Source organism: Podarcis raffonei, chromosome 1, assembly GCF_027172205.1.
Source record: "Podarcis raffonei isolate rPodRaf1 chromosome 1, rPodRaf1.pri, whole genome shotgun sequence".
NCBI lineage: Eukaryota > Metazoa > Chordata > Lepidosauria > Squamata > Lacertidae > Podarcis > Podarcis raffonei.
Window position 1 is genome coordinate 67,439,587 of NC_070602.1, and position 14,223 is coordinate 67,453,809.

Below are 14,223 nucleotides of genomic sequence, written 5' to 3' on the forward strand. Positions count from 1 at the left end.
AGTTATTTTCAGTATTAAAAGAAGTCCAGAGAAATGTTATTAAAATAACAGAATGAACAAATGTTTTATTGGCATGTTCATTGTTGTAAACAGCATCTGGCATGGAAAAGTTTACCAAAACCTTTTATTGATATAAATTAGATGGTATTTCTGAAAAAAAGGACAACCTTCTATAGAATTGTTTGTAATTGATCTTAAGAACATAGCAAAGCAAAATCTTACTTGTCTAAGCTTTGCAAATGAAATCATGTTTACTGCATCAATCTGTACCACTCCTGAACTACTGGATAATTTATACTGGGAGATGTCCAACTTTTTAAAAAGCTACATATAAAAACTATGATCAACTCCAAAGAAAAATAAAGTATGACTTGTAATGGTACTAGAAGATCCAAACCTGTAAGAGCTCAAAAACAAAAATGTACAAAAATAAGTAGCTGACCCAAAAACCCACCCCCAAAAACTCAGTAACAAGGGAAAATTACAAATCTAAGTACCCAGCATTTGCCAAACACAAAATGAATACAAATTTAAATAGGCAGCTATACTTTTAAATGTATACAGTGAATATTGATATGTGAAGAGAAATACCATAGTAAGCAGCTGAAATGTAGTTCTGCTAACTCAGGACAGAGTTGTATTTACACACTGAATGGAACAGTGAAGTCACCTGTTATTCATAACCTAAATAAAAATTGGTTACAACACTGCTCCAAAATGAAACACCATCTGCTGGTAATGGTAACTTCTGCTAAAAAATACATTTATTTATTCTTTTTACTTCAGAGATGTCCTGCTTTGTAGAAGAGAAATCTTAACAAGATTCAGATAAAAATGTTAACTTTTGAGGGTTGGATTCTGCCAATTCCATCACATTTCCACTCTTGAGCTTTTCAAAAAGCCATTGTCACATTTACTTCAGAAATCTTCAATGAGGTAATGTGTGCTTCAGTGAAACAAAACAGAAAAGAATTCATTCATGGCCTTTGCACAGCTTTTATTATCAAGCTATGAATATCCTGTTTGAGGCTAGTTTACTAGCTACTGCTATGTGCACATGGTCGATTTGCTCATTACCCCTCCCCACCCCATTTTTTGTTTCGTTTTGTTTATTTGCACATCCCTTTTATCTTTACAGTACATTTGACTATAGTGCACAACATGATTCCAAATCAAACAGTGACCTGACTGGGCACTGAGCTTGATTGGGCTGCAGTTTTACCAATCAGTGCTGGTGTCTTTACACCTAATGTCCTGCCATAACGGCACTACACAGTAGTAGTGTACCTCTCACATGTAACAAAAAATTCCCCAGGGAAAATGCTGAAATATCAGTCTTGAGTCAAATCTTTATTTGGTGCTCCATCCAGATATATTTTTAATGCTTTTTCTTTACGGGGGGAGTAGGTCACACGGTGTCCAGTTTTCTGAAGTCTGCTGCTTTCTTTTTTCATTAACTCATTTCTCTGCTCTTCCGTCAGTTCCACCACTTCTTCAGTTTTATCCCTTTTATATATAAATACAACAATTTTAAATTCCATAATAATGCACTTTAAATAAATAGGGCTTGCTCATTTTTAATCTAAGGCATAGTCAATAGATTTTTTAAAAAATTCTTTGCATAATGCTAGGCACATCATGGTAGTAGATGCATGCTAGATAGAGACAGTTTTTCCCTGTGTGGTCCCCCTGAAGCAATAGTCCTATCCCAAATACATAAGTAAGGGGTACTGCTAGGCTGGAGGCAAAATTAGGGAGTTTGAAAATAATATTGCATTTTGAAAACGGGGTGTCACCAATACTTAATCAACCCGAGACTCTGAGAGGATACGGTAAGCAACTTGAGAATCAACTTTGACATCTGCTCTGAATAGATATGCAGAATTCTGAAGTAAGAGCCAATGTTTGGACCAGATGCACTTTTGAATTGGTGAGGAAAAGACCTAGTTGTCAGTACTTTACTGGTGGTATGTGAACGGGCATAACTGCAAAGAGCTGCATACTCTGCCACTTGTGTCTTTTAGTTACCACAGTAGTTGCACCTACAATACTTGAACAGTGACAACGGTGCACAAAAAGTGTTTTAACACAGTATCTCTACTTAGTTGGAAGTCTGGTGGTGGGCACAGCTGATCTGAGGACACCTGTATGGTACCTAATGTGCTAGCTTCCCCACAGACAGCAACATCTGGAAAGCAGGGCTAAGAACACACTGAAGTTTAATTTAATCAGAGTTGGCAGGATCACCAGACTTGGGCAGGCTGATTGCAAGGAGTGCCTATGCACAATCCACTGACCATTCCTGACTACTCTAAAATATTGCCCCACTGGGGGGGCAGTTGGGGGGGAGGGGGAGAATTTCAGCCTCAACTTTGTTATTGATTTAGTACTAAACAATTACTATGTTTTTCAATGTATTTAAAAAACAACAGAAAGGCATACCTATAAAAAATCACTGCTCCATCATCACAGATGTAGAGAGGCCATACATTCAGTGTTGAAACCTTAGGATTCCAATCCAAATCCTGATGTATTTCTAAAATTGAGATCTCACATGGAAATGTTCCTCTGCCCTGGAAAGAACAAAGCACCTTAGCAAAAAGAGCATCTATACACCAAGAAGATACATACTATACATGGGCAACTGCAGATACAGTAAGATCATCACTGAAAGCGCTTATCATCCAGACCCCTGCTCACCATTTACTCTCCTCCCCACAACAGAGGATTTAGCATACTGTCCACTATGGTATGAGTACAGAGACGGTTGTGTCAAACAGCTAGTGCATAGGAATGGGCTTTCATGCACAGACAAGTTAAAAAAAATACTGCAGGATTAAGAGAAAAATAAAATAAAATTCTCACCTTTGCAAACTCAATGTTTTCTAAAAGGATTCCACTTATTTCACTAAGCTGTAAAAAAAAATTCAGTGCCAGATTTATTTTATGAAGAGATAAATATAAGATAAAGTAGCAGATTTTTTATCACAAATTGCATTTATGTTTTATGCACATTTAAAGTTCTACACAAAATGTTATTTAAAATATTTCTAAATGTTCATTGAGTATAGTATACAATAAAATTACTTTTAAAATTAAATTACTCCACATACAAATACAATATTCATTATGCAATTTATAAAAAGGCAACAAAATAATATAAAAACTAAAAAGAAGATTGAGGCAACATAATCCTTCATAAATGGCAGGGCTGAGAAAAATGTCTTAAGCATGTCTGCCACTGCAGAAAGAATTTTTTCCTTAGTACATACATACAAAACTCTGCCAAGGACTCAAGAGAAAGGCCCCAAACATCTTAAGGATATAGGCAGGATGGCTTGACAGGAGACATTTCAGACCCAAATTGCTTAGAGCTTTAAAATACTTGGACTTGAAAATGAACAGGCAGCAAGTACTGTACTAACAGAAGTTTCCTTGTCGTCTTCAAGGGCAGCCCCACATACAACCCATTACAGTAATCCAACTGAAGGGCTACCAAATCATGGATCACTGTGACCAAGCTATTTCCACAGGCCAGTTGAAGCCTCCAGCTAGCTGAATCTAGAAGAAGCTACTTCTTGCTACCAGGGACATCAGGGCTTCAAGTGTCAAGACTTGACATAACTATCGGCACAAAATCCTAGGAAGTGCAGCTGTTCACATATTGAATGCCATTTGTAAATACCGAACAAAACCTCTGTTGGCAAACTGCAAGTATGAGCTTTACATGGATATGTGACCTTCTCAACCCCCATCAACATAACTAACCACCATCAGCATGTGTCTCGTCTGGATTAAGCCTCAGTTTGTGGAATGAGTTCCATGGTGGGGAAGAACAGAGGTCACCATCACATAGGATGGATATGCAAAGATGTACAGCTCCATAGTTAATTTCCCCTCCAGTTGGGGTTAATCAATTAACTATAGAAGGGGCAGGGAACTCAGAACCGGGGGCCAAATATGGCAATCCAGGCCTCTCTATTCAGCCCTTGGAACTTTTCCTAGGTCACATCCTTTCCCCCCAGTCCACATCCCTCGCTCATCCTGCTCTTCCAAGTGCTCTTTTCTGGCTACAATGTATCCTTAGACTGATCACTCTTGATTGTTTGAAATGGAAGACAGCAAGTAGTGTGTGCATATAGAAACCTCTGACTTCTGTATGGCTGAAAGGTTTAGAGTCACATACATTTTTCTGCCCACCTTTGCCTCTGACCCCATCTACCACTGGCGTGCAATCCTCAGAAGTTGCTCATAAATAAATGCGACGACTCTTGAGTTGAAAAATGTGTTTTGGTGTCAATAGGAGAGGTAAAAAGAACAAAAGCTGCCCTGACCACAATTAGCAGGTAGGGTGTTGGATGACTCCCCCCTCCCCCCTGCCGCCGCCCGGACCTCCATAGGACTGCTCTGTAATTTACCTTTTCTTTTAATTCATCAACACTGCTGCTCTCCAAAACTACTTCCTGAAATGGATCCAGCTTCATCTCTGATGGCCTCCACCTTCTTGACAGAACAGCAAGCTGTGACATAGATTTCATTTTTTCTGCTCCTGAAGAAGATTTGATAAACTTATTAGCTGAGATGGCAAAGTTAATGTGTTTAATTGGAGAAAAATCGTTTATTGACATTTATTAAGAATTTGAAATACAAGGACTTTTTGCATAAGAGAAAATGAACTTGCAATATCTGGATTTGAAGATTGAAAAAAATGGCTTATAGAAAATAGAATAATTAGATGCTAATGGCATACTATATTTAGCTGAGGAACAGAGAACCAGAAATATTTTTATCTTTTTTCATTTTCTCTTTTGTCTCCCCACCCCCTCTTTCCTTTCCATCTTTTTGCTTCTGTTCCTTTTTAGATTAGATTTTAAAACTATTTCTTTTATTCTGGTGTATTATAAAAAGATACTTTGTACAGGGTATGAACTTTCGTATATCTCTGGGAAAGTGTCACTAAAAATAGACATTAATTTTTAAAAGAAAATATTTGAGATAATGTAAAGACTTTGAGCAAGTAGTTCCACAGATACAGAATTAAATATTATGTAGTCTCAATAAAAACTATTTGCAGAACAGATATTCACAAATTCTTTAAGGATAACCATGAATAACATTTATAGGTTTTAAATCTAGTTTCTAATTTTAACTTCCTCCCTGCATATGAATCTCTCAAAACTGATTATGCTAAGACATCTCACTCACACAGTCAAGAAATTTAATACAGCTCCTGCCACTCATTTATCCCTTTTGAATTACTATAATTCATTAATACACATTGGTTGCACTTTGTCTCACTAAAATGTGTTTTTAAAAAACCGATAATTTTCTGATAATATAGCTAGCTAATTCTGGTAGAATTAAAAGGCTTCCAACAGTTTAAGCTAAATAATTTTTACTGTGCAATCTTATTACCATCAAGTATTTCTAGGAAAACCTCCCAGTTACTTGAAATATTAATGTCTTCTTCATAAACATGATAATCCAGAAACACAGTTCCTGGATTTTTCCAGGTCTTCTTTCTCAGGCGAAATCTACAGGAAAAAGATTTGCAGAAATGTTAGCATATGTCCATAAACAAAACCATGATCAAGATTAAGGCCACAGTATTTAATCTGAATAATGCCTTGTTTACATTAGGGAAAGGTCATGTGTTCTACTACAAGCACTTAGCCAATTTGAGCTAAGAGGGCTAATACAACTTTTCAATATCCATATGGAATCCTTTGTTTTTTAGGATAATGTTTGAACTTGCAGAAATGGAGCAAAGTTTTTGTTCCATGAGAAACAATATAAAGTCTGATGCAAAGACAGATATTGTGTGCTACATTGTGCTAAGTGTCCATGACAACACTGAACAAGCAAACTAGGTTTCCCATGTCACACTATATTTGCTCAAGATTTAATTTTAAAACATGTAATAAAAAAAAGTAGCATTTCCCCATACTTTTTGCTTTAAATGGCAAAAATCAACGGTACCCCATTTTTTGTAAGCATCTTGAGTTCAGGCTTTAGGCACCTCACATAAATTTCACTGTAGTGTGATTTACCTGTCAATAGTCAGATCTAGTCCACACTGTTCCCTGAGCTGAGGAAGTAGCTCCTCTTTTGACTGCCGCACAGTCATTCCTTTAGCAAAAACAGAATCTAGAAGAAACTTGCAGGGCTGCGAAAACAAATGTAAAATTATTAAGCTTATTAGATAAATCACTCTCTGACACACTCATAAAAGGTGAAGTTATAAAATACAGGGCTGCTGCCATAGCCTCCATAGCATTGAAAAAAATACCCCATGGTTTCCACACATGATCACCACCAATGTGACAAAGACTATTTAGGATTTCTGTTTATCAGGTATGCAGAACTCAGTAATAAAGCAATGCAATTTTTAAAAAGGTTGTTGTTATGTGTCATGTCCATTTAATGATTAAGGAAAATACATGTCACTGTCTTGTGTTGTACAAAGTCAACATCAATGGTTTAACCAATTATTGTTAGTAATGGGGAAACAATACTGGACCAGTTTATTTTATGTATTTCCTCATGCTCATATTCAACCATTCCTTCCATGGGTGCAGGGAGTAGCTAGGAAACAAATATTGAGTGCTGGTTCATACAACACAGTAATCCAAGGCTGATACGGTTTTTTGTTCCCAGTTCAAGGATGAGTGGAGCAAAGAAGAGCAATTCAGCAGCATGCAATAGTAAGCCATGGTTTATGGTTCACCATGACATGTGAGCACAGTCAGAGGCTATTTAGAATGATAATGACACGTAATAGAAATGAATTACTTTTAATGTGCTAAATCACATGCAATAATGCATTCCACTGAATTTTTGCTTCTATAATCTGCACCTTCTCTGTGGCAACTAAGTGACAACAGATTCATGCCACAATTTATATGTTAAATGCACATCTTTTCCCAGAGATAATTTCTGTTTTTTGTCACACTGGCTCCCATAAAAAGATGATGCACATACTCAAATAATTAAACTGTAAATGGTCCAACTTTCAGATGATAAGCTAGCCCAAACACAAGTTTTTTCAAGCTTTACTTACCTCTGGATCATTTACCAAGAGCTGATAAACCTTGACTCTGTATTCACCTTTCTTCAATGCTCTCCCAAGCCGAATTGTTATCTTTTAAATTAGGGGTGGGAAAAATAGAAACAAGATTAGATGTTAGCTGTCTCTTATCATCAACATGGAATATAGTCAATACCAGGCATGTCAAGTGGCGGGGGCTGTGGAGTCTTCAGCCCCCCAAAATTTTTCAAGAAAGGGCCTGGGCCTCCCCCAAAATCCTGTGGCCCGCTCCACCTCCTTGCTGATGTTGCACGGGCAAGAGGAGGCCAAGTGTAGAGCCCAGAGGCTGCACTTCGCTGGCTCCTCCCCGCCTGATATTGTGCGGGGAGGAGGCCGAGTGCAGAGTACAGCTCCGCACTCCCCATTCCCCACCCGGTGTGTGAGCACCAGTATCTCGCTGGCAGGACGCCTGTGCATCCTAGCTAACCCGCTACGTGGGAGCAGGATACGTGAAGTGGAATGTGACAACACATCACACAATACATCCCCACAATGTGGGGGTCAAGTCGACGCCCTTAGGTCAATACAGCAAGAATCATAACCACCAGAAGGCCCACAGATTTTTGTTATTTTGATATTACAGGCATGAGGAAATGGTTGCACCGCAAAATTTAGAGTCTCAGATTTTAGGAGGGTGAAGGAAGGTGTGGCAAGAAGCTTTAAAAAGGGTGTTCAACAGACTCAAGTCAGGGATATTTTTTTTAATGTGGAATATACGATTTGGTTTAGATGACCCGCCAAAGTCATCTAGCTACAACTAAGGTGAAGAGAAAATACAGTTTCAATTATGGAATATATATATTTAACAAAGTTTCATAAATTACCCTAGTTGTAGAATGTGGTTTTTCCTATGTAGCTACTAAGTCCCTATATTGCAACACAGAGACAAATGCTTCACATGCAAAATATCTGAATAATCCCCATATTCTGTACCTTACTACATGTATTTCAGTATTTAACAGCATATTTTGCTAACCTTGTTGTCATCTGAGAAGGATGAAAGGGTCTCATTCAGCCGAACACTCTCAAACTCCTGATTGCTGGCATAAACTCGAAAGACCTTAAACTGAGAGGATGGAACGCCAACAAAAGGCTCCAAGTGTTGTTTGAAGGCAGAGAGCGTAATTCTTTTATCAACATGAATCAATAGCCCTAAAGCGAAAGAAAGAAAGAAAGAAAGAAAGAAAGAAAGAAAGAAAGAAACCCAATCAAATTCTTTGTGCATAATGTATACTTGCTAATATCTACTATGCTACTCCTGTATTGTAGCAGTGTCAAGTGAATCATCTTCAAGTGCTCTCCACTAAGTGCAGACTGTGAACCCCAGTTCAGCAACAAGTAGAATGGAATGGATATTCATATCTGCTTTGCTAACCCTACCCCCATTCACTATCAGGAAACAAAAAACAAACGAAGCCTGACACTTTTCTTTTTGACAGAAGTAGATAAACTTTATAGGCATAGTTGCCCTTTCAAAATGAATCATGTTTGCCAAATTACAGGCACACAGGTCCAAGAGTTTGGGGAGGATGTCATCCCCTCCTCCCAAAAAGGAACAGTCTCTAACTTTCCCCCTTTTTTGTCACGCAGAAGAGGCATGGCATATTTGCAGCATTTCCTGTCAACTACAGAATGGCACCTACCATTTTCACTCAAATGCAAATACTCTGCCAAAATATGAAGATTAGCCATGCAGGTTTCCAATAAAACCTTGGGCAGTAGAGAATTCTCCACACCTCATTCTCTTATGTTCTCCTAAGGGCAATATCCAGCAGTGTCAGTACAACAGATTTTCACTTGCACAGTGGGGCCTCCATATCGTGCAGCTCTCTGCAGACCTCCAAAATCTGCTCTAGAGGATTGAGGGACCAGACCAGGGGTAGGCAACTTAAGGCCCGGGGGCCGGATGCGGCCCAATCGCCTTCTGAATCTGTCCCATAGATGGTCTGGGAATCAGTAGAATGTGTCCTTTTATTTAAAATGCATCTCTGGATTATTTGTGGGGCATAGGAATTCATTCATTTTTTCCCTTCAAAATATAGTCCGCCCCCCGCAAGGTCTGAGGGACAGTGGACCGGCCCCCTGCTGAAAAAGTTTCCTGACCCCTGGACCAGATCCTCCAAATTAGTTACAGGGATGCAGCGGACTGTACAGTGTACAAGAGGAAAGCACTCTCACATCTGGTGAGCCAAAATTGGATATCACTCTGAGTATCTAGGAGAATCTTTCTCCATTTTGTAAATACATGTGTGGGTAAATTTACAAATTTTGTTGAAAGGAGGCATGCAAATGTAAAATAATAAAAATGTACATTTCAAAACACATGTTTTGCCTTTCATACATACATTTTTGCCCCTCTCCCGAACCTTCTTCTGCAATGTAGGGCTCTGCTTTGAAATACATATATTGTGCTTCTCCCCTGCTCTTCCCACTTTCATCATATTCACTGTCAGTTCCAGAATCCTCTTCAGCTGTATCCCATGTTTCTTTCTTCCCTTCGTTGGCTTTCGATCTCCGGCTGCTTGTTATACTGTGTGAGTCAAGTCCATTGGCCAAGGGTATAGCAGCGCTGTCTACATTGCACAATGTGTCACTACTGTGACTGGAACTAAGAATATCACTGTCCACCGAACTTGTACTCCTGTCATTATTCACATCAGAATCTGATCGCTCCTCTGACTGGAAATTATCTGGATCAGAAACCTGTATTTGGTTTTCAAGTTCTCGGTTTTCTGCTGATACTGATGAGTCTACCTCATTTGAAGGAGATTCAATGTTTTCAAAGTCACTTGCCTCTGTGCTCTTGCTACTGTCTCCATTATCCCCTTCTTGCTGCTGTTGCTGTAGAGATAAGGTTTTAAGTTTTTCAGTGCTTTCTTCTAGGATAGCTTCTACTGATTTCATATTACCTAGAGGTCCTTTCACTCTTTCACATATTTCATCTAGATTTCCAGAGTCTCCACTGGCTTTCTGTAAAACTGTCCGCCTGAACTGTGATCCAGGAGATTGTTCTGGTAATGAAACGTACAGTCTGATTGTATTTGCATGCCGATCTAGGAGTTTCCATAACTGTGAATCTGTAAATGCCAGTTGTCGATCCTGAGACTCTGAACTTTCAATAAACACCTAAAATAAAGAGATGAAATGAAGAAGAAAAATTCTGTTTCATAAGGAATTTATGTATAGAGCACTCAGATATGGAAATACACAAAGGATGCTTCTGTCAATTAAGTTATTCCTACAGGACAGGTCTATGGTCTTAGCCAATACTGCTGAAATCTAGACAATGGTTATTCTTTGGAAGCCACCCCATCTCATTTTGTTTTCATATGCCATTTGAGATATAGGTTTTTTAAAAACATGTTGACATACAGTGGGTTTAAGAAACAACATTAGCACTTCCCAAGACAAAACTAATTTAACATAAAATCTTACTTTATTGCTCCTAAAAAAGCCTTCAGCTTTAAGTGTTTTGTTAGCCACACCGAGGAGACGCAAATCATTGTAGCAACGTTCCAGCACAACCCGCATTGTTTCAGCTGGCAAATGTACAGTCTAAGGAGGACAAAAGAAATAAGATACTGTTAATCATTTTTTGCAAGCTGACTATAAAAAGATAATCTGCATATAATTTCTTTTCAGGGTACATTTTATACAATATAGATATTGCTATATCTTTGTTGTTGTTGTTTAGTCGTTTAGTTGTGTCCTACTCTTTGTGACCCCATGGACCAAAGCACGCTATATCTTTATAAAACACAAATGCCATGCAAGAGTGAACTTTGCAATAATACAAGATGATGCAATTGATTTACCTTTGAAATGAGATGCTTAAATTCCGTAACTGTCTGGTTCAAATAAGCACGGACACTAATTGGAGGAACCACAGTTTCTTGCTTTAGGTCAACAACATGAACTTTTACCATGACTTCTATCAAAATAAGAAAATAAATTATCACACACAAAGACACATTACATGAAAAGAAGAAAGGTCATAATTTCAACAGCTGCAGCCATTTAGTAGATAAATTAATATCTCTTCAGAGAAAGCACATAGCATAATTGTATAAAATGATTTCAGAAGACTGATTCAAAGATCCCTCAGTTTAGCTGAATTAAGCATGTTTATTGAAGGAATTAAAGATACACAGGGAATCTTTAAGAAATATTACTTACCACCAGGTTTGTAACACTGGAAAGCTTGGTCAGGTCGCCTTGTTTCCAGGAGTAGATCAAACATGTATGTTGATTTAACACCTCCAAGCAAGATTCCCATTGGAGTGTCCTCTTCTCCTTCATATGATCGCTCCAAATAGTCGTGGAACTCATCATATTTAACAAGACGACAGCAATCCAGGGGAACCGCTTCTTCTAAATCCATTATCTAAATGCAAAGATGAAGAATAATTCCTTGAAATTCTGCTTGCTAATTCTGAGCAAGCATTCAGTCAAAACTGGAGTAAAAGGGAACTATTATTTCAAGTTTTACAATTTGATCAACTGGTTCTAGCCACCTTGAGTTTTAAGAAAATATGAGAAATAAATATAACGTTAAGAGGTGTTTGCATGCTCATTCTAGACATGTCAAGATTCCCCTCAGCCCTACTAAAAAGTGGACCAGGAAAATTCTACTTTCAGTATTGTTACTGTGTAATAAAGACTGAGCTAATTAGTTAAGGTTTACCATGAATACGTGGATTTATACCCAGTGTATAAATTACAATCTGAAATACATTATACTGCACCTTATAGGCTATCTCGACAGCTTCCTTCAGAGTCTTGTCCTTGTGAACTTCTAGTTTATTCTCCATCATTATTTGTTTCACAGGATGCAAACAGAACAATTTTATCTGTATAGTCATAAACAAAAGGATCAAGTCAAATAGATTTGAATACATTTGATAGGTATGATCTATGAAATTATAAAAATGCAGTGGTAGTATGTAGCAATGTTTAGAGAAATATGCTCTATGCACAACCATTTTGAGCGGAAGGTGGGTTCACAAAGGGAAGATGGGGGGAGTTGAAGAAAAGCATGCAGGCATATAGCTTGTTCTTAGCTTAATAAAACTACGGGTTACTAGAACTCTTAACTGGGCAATTGTCAGACAAGGCAATTAATGAAAATTTAGACCTACTGTACTTGGGCAAACTAGGTCCCTAGAAATCTATAGTGTAACAGTAATTTGTTAGCACAGTGTCAAGTGAGAACATGCAGACAATTCAGGTATCAATGACCTCTGATGTAACTGATCTGCATATATTACACCTCTTTTGTGGAGACAAATACTACAGGATACAGAAAGTCATCTCTTCACATTAAAAGGGAACTTCTGGTTAGAGTTAAAACTCCCGTAACAGTGCGTGTTTCTTGCAAACTGAAGAGATGCATTTATTCACACTCATGAATTCTGTAATATTTTCATGCAAATAAAAAAAAATACTCATTTTGGCTCTACAAAAGAATTTCTGTGAAACTACTGGAATTTGTAGATTAATTTACTTTTCTTTAATGAAAAAACACTGCTTAGTTAGAAACATGCATTCAATTTCAATGGGAATTGAAGTGAAAAAGCAGAAGAAAAAAGCACCAATAATCTAGATCATAACCTTTTGACAACAGATTAAATAATAGCTCAACCATCCCCACAAAACCCAACTTCAAAATATTGTAAAAGTACGATATATTTGGATTAGCACTAAATCCTTGCTATTTTCAACAAATGGCTGCCTATTTGCTGCAAATTTAGCTTTTCTTTGCTTGCCTTCTGCCTTAAATCTCATAAAATGAGTTAACAAGGCTATTGAGAGACAAATGCCCACATTTCTTTCTCTCCATTAACAGTTCGTATTGTTGCTGATCTCCATTTTTCCAAAGAAAATTATTGCTGCCTATCAACTATATGATACCTATTTTATATTGTAAACTGCCCTGTGATTCTCAGATGAAGGGCGGTATAGAAATTTAATACATAAATAATACTTAATATTGCTCTATAACTTAATCATCTTTATAGTTTAAAAGAAGAAAATCACATGAGCTGATGGGAGTAGCAGCCCAACAACATCTGGAGAGCCCTAGGTTGGTGATGGCTATCTTAATTTGGGATTGAGTCTTGACTGATTTCCAAGGGGGGGTCAATGCACAATCCTACCACAAATTCTATTGTGAAAGCACAAATTCTATTGAGATGAAACATGTCAGAACAAACCTTGCAAGTATTGCGCTCTATTTCACGTTGTCTCTTTTCTTGTTCTTCCAACTCCTTTTCTTTTTCTACGAGTCTTTTAATGTGCTCTGGATATTCAGTCACTTCTAGGAACTCTAACAATGCAAATAACCAAAAGTTCAAATGAGCTACTCTTTCAGAACGTTCAGTACTTTGCTTATTCTTCATCTAAAATAGAGATCAAACCACCTTACATAACTGCTTCCAGGCAGCCTATCATATAAACAGTACTGACACATATCCCATTAGCCTTAGCAGCAGAGCTGCATCATGCGCCTTCAAGACCATCTCAAGGCCAACAGCAGAAACACCATACCTTTAAATTCACTATGTAATTTTATCTGTTGTACTGTTTTAACATTTTACCACAAACATGCCCTGACTTGCATTTTAAAAGTATTTGTGTAAGTGGAGACACGGGTTTTGTGAAGTTTTGTTTTGTGTTATTTAAAAAGTATTTAGCTTGACATACAACATTTAGGAAACTTAGTAAACAAAAAAAGGAGAGGGTGTGAATTAATTTTTATTTTAAAAGGGACAGTTGTCTTTACTCATTTCTCCAGTTTTATTTGTTGTGAAATATGAAACTATATTTATGAAAACCACCACTTACTTGCATTCCTCGTTGTATCCTTCAGTCTATATATAAGCATGTATGCATTTGTAGAGCTGTTGGGAAAATTTCAGTGTCAGTATCTATTGTGGATGTGGAAAAAACCACACCTGCACACAATATCTAAACTAAATGTGTACAAACATATCTAAGTCTTAAAAACACAAACACTTTTTACAATTAGCATAGACGAGCTCAAGACCTAGCAATAAAAACCCCCACCTCTTTGATTAGGCTAGAGACTACCTAGGGGTGAAATCAAAGTATTTTGAGGGAGGAGAGACGAAGATTTG

At 37.6% G+C, this 14,223-nt stretch overlaps 1 protein-coding gene and 1 long non-coding RNA gene across 4 annotated transcripts in view; one reads left to right on the forward strand and one right to left on the reverse strand.

The window, feature by feature from the left end:
- Positions 1-36: 36 nt before the first annotated feature.
- The window catches only part of USP47 (ubiquitin specific peptidase 47), a 48,111-nt gene continuing 33,924 nt past the window's right edge, over positions 37-14,223 (reverse strand). For all 3 annotated transcript variants that reach the window (XM_053391044.1, XM_053391034.1, XM_053391054.1), the window contains 15 exons: positions 13,931-13,986; positions 13,300-13,412; positions 11,833-11,937; positions 11,264-11,471; positions 10,903-11,018; positions 10,523-10,642; positions 9,433-10,213; positions 8,064-8,239; positions 7,061-7,141; positions 6,051-6,166; positions 5,416-5,534; positions 4,419-4,549; positions 2,866-2,913; positions 2,443-2,573; positions 37-1,506 (listed from right to left, as the gene is read on the reverse strand). In XM_053391044.1, coding sequence (XP_053247019.1) covers positions 1,332-1,506; positions 2,443-2,573; positions 2,866-2,913; positions 4,419-4,549; positions 5,416-5,534; positions 6,051-6,166; positions 7,061-7,141; positions 8,064-8,239; positions 9,433-10,213; positions 10,523-10,642; positions 10,903-11,018; positions 11,264-11,471; positions 11,833-11,937; positions 13,300-13,412; positions 13,931-13,986 — 2,476 coding nt within the window. In that variant the 3' untranslated portion in view covers positions 37-1,331. The remainder of the gene's footprint in view (positions 1,507-2,442; positions 2,574-2,865; positions 2,914-4,418; positions 4,550-5,415; positions 5,535-6,050; positions 6,167-7,060; positions 7,142-8,063; positions 8,240-9,432; positions 10,214-10,522; positions 10,643-10,902; positions 11,019-11,263; positions 11,472-11,832; positions 11,938-13,299; positions 13,413-13,930; positions 13,987-14,223) is intronic.
- LOC128415196 (uncharacterized) lies at positions 5,530-8,250 on the forward strand. The gene is made up of 2 exons (XR_008330886.1): positions 5,530-5,975; positions 6,016-8,250. It is a non-coding gene; the product is annotated as an uncharacterized LOC128415196 (long non-coding RNA).